The sequence below is a fragment of the Mastacembelus armatus genome, chromosome 5, assembly GCF_900324485.2.
Source record: "Mastacembelus armatus chromosome 5, fMasArm1.2, whole genome shotgun sequence".
Classification (NCBI taxonomy): Eukaryota; Metazoa; Chordata; class Actinopteri; order Synbranchiformes; family Mastacembelidae; genus Mastacembelus; species Mastacembelus armatus.
This window is the reverse complement of record NC_046637.1, coordinates 16,990,626-16,996,625: the sequence shown is the minus strand read 5'-3', so window position 1 is coordinate 16,996,625 and position 6,000 is coordinate 16,990,626. Positions and strand designations below refer to the sequence as shown.

Here is a 6,000-nt window from a genome sequence, read left to right as displayed (position 1 = left end):
CCTACACCATAGGTTGCCGGAAAATTAGAAGTCACTTTTTGCTTTCCCAAAAACTGTCTTCCCTTAATTTGATTAAAAAAACAAACAAAACAAAATTAAACAAATAAAACATAACACCCGTAACCATTTTCATACAACCCCTAACTTAACCCAATAATTACTCTTAACACGGTAATAGACTACACCACTAGGCACAAACTAGAGATGAGCCTTAAATAATGCCTTTATTTCGTTCCAAAGCGAATGATAGAAAACAGTGACAAATTTATAAATTCTGACCAACACAAATGGAGACAAAAATAACAGACACATATGGAGTATCAGAGAAGAATAATGGAAAGGAACAAGACTGTTCATACGTTTTTCTGTACATCCCTTAGGATGTGTTTACATTTGACCTACAATTGTACCTGGGTTGTATGACAACTGTATACAGTTAGACTGGGGGGAGTAATGAGCAGTATGTGTTGGTGTAATTAATACTGTACACACTGTATAGAAAGTTCAACATGCTTCATATAAAAATATCCAATAACTTATGTGACTTTGGGTTGGTGTACTTACTGATTATCACACATGCATGCATATTTTAAACACTGTGTAATACAAATCTATCCCACTATTCATATAACTCCTATATGTTTTGAATATTAAGTTGGCAGTTCCTTCAGATATACAGTAGAAATAGAAAGACTGCTTCTCCACACTATACAAGTCAACACATGTAGGAATGTTGTTTGAAGTGATTAATAAAGATACAGATTGTTTTTTTCTAAATAAATCCAACCATTTGCAGTATATCAGCCAAATAAGCATGCAAAATAACGGATTTTCTTTGTTGTCATAAAAAAATAGAGTGCCTCCCTCTCACATACTTATAGGATTATGACATAAATAAGGCCACATATCCATTTCCTTTCTGGTACAATGTGAAACATATTCAATAATCAAGACAGATCCTGATGAGCCATTGATTACTGTAATTATAAGCTTTAAAACTGTCCAACTTTATACTTCTCATGTTGCTGTCAGGTTGAACATTCCCATTGTTTGCTCAAGAAGTATCAAAGAGACAGGCTTTAATCAAAAGGGGGCAGTATTTTTGATGATTGTTTGAGAGTAAAAAAGCACAACCTATTACAGCAAAATCACATCTGAGATGTCTAGCTAAGTACTAGCTCACTTTAGCTTGAATCATTCATGCAAAGGGCATATCAAACCAAGACAAAAATTCTAAAAACAGTCAACCTTCATTGCAAATCAGCCTGTTTAAAAAGTAACTGTTGACAGACAGACACAGGGAGTATGCAGCCATATATCAAGCAGCAGAACTGATGAGGGAAAAGTGTGCATACTTGTCAAAAGACAGTCCACACAATGCAGCTCCCTCGCAACAGTCTGACACAGAACTACAGTGTGTACAAAACTTCATTCTCCATTTTACTTTTTCCTCTTAATTCCAGTAAAAAATGAAGAAAAGTTAAGCTGACCCTGATGTTTTCATAAACTCTGCTACATATGAATTATACTGGACTGTGAGATGTGCACTGACCAGTTCTTTTGATTTTAAATAGGTACATGCCCCAAACAGCTTAAGAATTCAGAGGCTCCCACCTCATGAATGATTCATCCCAAATGACAGCCCTAGCTGAAAGTTACAGTTTAAAGGAAGAGGGGTACAGCAGAGCACACAGTCATGGTTACGTTCAGCTTTGCAACCAGGACTGAAATAATCGGGCGTTAAATTGTGCAGTGGCTGGAGGAAGTGGAGGTGCTGAACTGGAGGGTATTTCAGTCTGTTCTTCATCCTGAGTCAATTTCATGGCCTTATACTGTATATTTCCTGCTTTTGGGAGGTGCTTCCAAGCACCTCCCTTCATGTCCAAGTGGGATTAGTTGAGACTTACTTGACACTCCATCTCTGAATTTTGTCCTGGAAATGTGGATTCATGGATTCATCACCCCTTTTCAAAACAACATATTTGAGTTTCATGTTTGGGACAGAGTCATATTCAACACATTTTTCATAAAGAAAAACTGCTCAAATTCATCAACCATTGGTTACATGCCACAACTAGGACAGAAATTTAGCTTTTTCTATTTTCAGCTCCCCTGTGTGTCACTGTCAAGCCTTTAAACTGCCCTGAGAACAAACACACAAAGAAAGGATAACAGCCTCAGTGCTGCCTTTCTTTACAACTGATAGAAATTACCAGCTACTTTTTTACTCTGTTACACCATACACTCATATCACTGAGCAGAAAAGAGTGTCACAGAAAGTGAAGTGGGGTGGATTGGCCCAAAACCTGGACTTCAGGAGAAGTTGGGTTATCAAAAGTATATAGTGGAATTTGAATGTTAGAGTTGAAAGAGTGCTGAACTACATTTGCAGCCTTTAAATTAATTACAGCATTTGTGTCACTGCAGAGTTGTGTGTTGCAACTGCAGAGGTTGTACAGTGACAAGTGCTGGCAGAGGGTAGAATCAGAAATCTTAAAACAATCCAAAGTGTATTTTCTACACTTTAATCTACATTTTATTAGGAATCCTTGCTACAAACACTTTTAATGGAATACATTATTTTCTGGTAGGTGTTCCTTTATTTTACTCTGGAAATAATCCTGACTATTCCTGTCGACTAATCCTGAAACCATGCACCACACACGTACACATACATACATGAACACACATCTCCCTTTGCTCATATTGCAGACTACTGGCCCGCCCCCTCAGTGCCCTATTTTTCAGGCATGCATGTTGCGTTCTTTCGAGGCAGTAGCAGTGGTTGTGGTGGTGGACACTGAGGGGGAGTCTGAGGTGACTGGCACAGGGGGCCTGGGTTCAATACCCCGACTCTTCATAAAGGACAGCAGCTGGTCGGGGATCTCTGCCAGCACATCCTTGGCCAGGCGGGCCATGCTCAGGACCTGGTTCCCTGAGCGGTCAATGTAGTCCCGGAAAGGAACAAACTAGATGGAAAAATGGAATGCAACAGTAAAATAAGTCTTTTTTTCTTTTGATCAAATGTATTCAAAAATACCCCATCATCCATGACAATTTGTTGAAAATTAGTTTTTAAAATGAAATTTTGGCATCTTGTCCTACTTGACCATAGGACAAGAATAGGCTTAATCTGGAACATGAGTTTATAAACCAAATTAGAAACAGAGAAGAATCCCTAAACTCTACCCAGGTGTTCTATGGCAGCTTGTTTTCTTGTTAAAATTCTATTATGGATAATTGTGTGGGAGCTTGATTACATACAAATATTCACTTGGTATTCATTTAGCAAATACCCAAATCTCAAGTAAAATGTTTGCGCTCCTTCCATTATTAGGTCTTTGGTCAGTTATTTTACATGCACTTAAGTAACCACATTACTGAATAAAATCAGGTTAAGTAATGCACTGCTGTGTAACATACTTTCCCTATTCCAGCAGTTCCCAAACTTTTCCTGATGAGCATTGAGAATTTAAAGGTACAGATGTCGCTGTAGTAAAATGACTCTTTTCGGCAGGCCAGGTAGTTTTTTTCCCCAGAAATCAATTGGCTCCTCTTTGTATTCATGATATAAAGTTTCCAGGTGGTGTCTTACTTTGTTCAGCTTCATGCTGCCAGAAGGTAATGTTTTGAAATGCAAAAGGCACTGTGTTCTCTCATCATTACACATTACAAATAGAGACAGACAACCAGTCACACTCACATTCACACCTATGGGCAATTTAGAGTCACCAATCAACCTAACCTCAATGTGTCTGAACTGTGGGAGGAAGCCAGAGTACCTGGTGAAAACTGACACAGACACAGGGAGAACATGCAAACTCCACACAGAAGGGCCCTGGTTGAGCAGGATTCAAATCCAGAAACTTCTTGCTATGAGGCAACACTGCCACATTTGGTTTATTCACTCTAAAATAATACACACCAACATCAACACAAGTAAAAAGGTTAACATTCCAAATACAAATAAAACGATGTGGGCTTCATAGACAATTGGGCCACTTTCTGGGGAAAACCCGGTCTGATAGCGAGAGACGGCATCCATCCCACTTTGAATGGTGCAGCTCTCATCTCTAGGAATTTGGCCGAGTTTATTAGCCGACCTAAAGCCTGACAATCCAGGGTGGGGACCGGGATGCAGAGACTCAGTCTAAAACGCTTCTCTGCAGTTTCCTTAGAGCCGCCGCCCCCTTCAAACCACATAGAGACTGTGTCTGCCCCTCGAACATATAAATCAAACAAATCAGAAGTTAACAGAAGAGGAGTTATTCATAAAAACTTAATAAAAATTAAGACCACTCCTCTTATTGAACAGAAAAACAGAACTGTCAAATGTGGATTATTAAATATTAGGTCCCTTTCTTCTAAATCTCTGTTAGTAAATGATTTGATAACTGATCACCAAATTGACCTACTTTATCTTACTGAAACCTGGTTACAGCAGGATGAATATGTCAGTCTGAATGAATCAACCCCCCTCAGTCATAAAAATTATCATGTTCCTCGAAGCACAGGTCGAGGTGGAGGAGTAGCTGCAATCTTCCAGTCAAACTTATTATTAAACTTTCATCCTCAGAACAATTATAACTGATTTGAGAGCCTCACTCTTAGTCTCTCACATACAAACTGGAAAACACAAAAACCAGTTCTACTTGTCATTTTGTACCGTCCACCTGTTCCTTTCTCAGAGTTTTTAACTGAATTCCCTGACTTCCTGTCTGATTTAGTGCTTAGATCAGATAAAGTCATTATAGTGGGAGATTTTAACATTCATGTAGATGTTGAAAATAACAGCCTCAGCATTGCATTTAATTCTATATTAGATTCAATTGGTTTCATTCAAAACGTTAATAAACCCACCCACTGTTTTAATCACACCCTTGATCTTGTTCTGACCTATGGCATCGAAATTGAACATCTAATAATTTTTCCCCCAAATCCTGTTTTGTCAGATCATTCTTTAATAACTTTCGAATTTAAAATGATGGATCATGCAGCGTCTGGAAGAAAATTCCACTACAGCAGATGTTTATCCGACAACGCTGTTAATAAATTTAAGAAAATGATTCCATCTTTATTTGCATCTATGCCAAGTATAAACATAGTGGAGGGCAGCTGCCTTAATCCTACTCCCTACCAAATTGATCATGTTGTTGACAGCGCTGTAACCTCACTGCGTGAAACGCTTGATTCTGTAGCCCCTCTGAAAAAGAAGTTAGTGATTCAGAGAAGACTAGCCCCATGGTATAATTTACATGTTCGTATCTTAAAGCAGGCATCACGAAGGCTGGAAAGGAAGTGGCGTTCCACAAACTTAGAGGAAATTTTTCTAGCCTGGAAAAACAGTCTACTAACATATAAAAAAGCTCTCCGTAAAGCCAGAACTGCATACTATTCATCACTAATAGAGGAAAATAAGAACAATCCCAGGTTTCTTTTCAGCACTGTAGCCAGGCTGACAAAAAGTCACAGCTCCGTTGAGCCCAGTGTTCCCTTAGCTCTCAGCAGTGATGAATTTATGAGTTTCTTTACAAATAAAATCACAACTATTAGAGATAAAATTCAGCAGATGCTTCCTATACCTGCAATAAATGAATCTTTTACTACAGTAGCTCTTGAATCATCTGTAGGACCTCAGTTATGTTTAGACTGCTTCTCTCCCATAGATCTCTCTGAATTTACATCAGTAGTTGCTTCATCGAAATCATCAACGTGTCTCTTGGACCCCATCCCGACTAGACTGCTTAAAGGCACCCTGCCATTAATGAACTCATCTTTTTTGGACTTGGTAAATTTATCTCTAGTATCAGGCTATGTACCACAGGCCTTTAAGACTGCAGTAATCAAACCTTTACTCAAAAAGCCTAGTCTTGATCCAGGTGTCTTGGCTAATTATAGACCAATATCCAACCTGCCATTTATTTCTAAAATCCTAGAAAAGCTGTTGCTAAGCAGCTATCAGACCACTTACACAGGAATGAACTATTTGAAGATTTCCAA

The 6,000-nt window shown here is 38.6% G+C and overlaps 1 protein-coding gene across 1 annotated transcript in view; it reads right to left on the bottom strand.

Moving 5' to 3' along the window:
- Window positions 1-2,744: 2,744 nt before the first annotated feature.
- Window positions 2,745-6,000, bottom strand: part of LOC113130084 (copine-9-like) — a 196,336-nt gene continuing 193,080 nt past the window's right edge. The window contains exon 21 of the mRNA XM_026306388.1: window positions 2,745-2,969. Coding sequence (XP_026162173.1) covers window positions 2,745-2,969 — 225 coding nt within the window. The remainder of the gene's footprint in view (window positions 2,970-6,000) is intronic.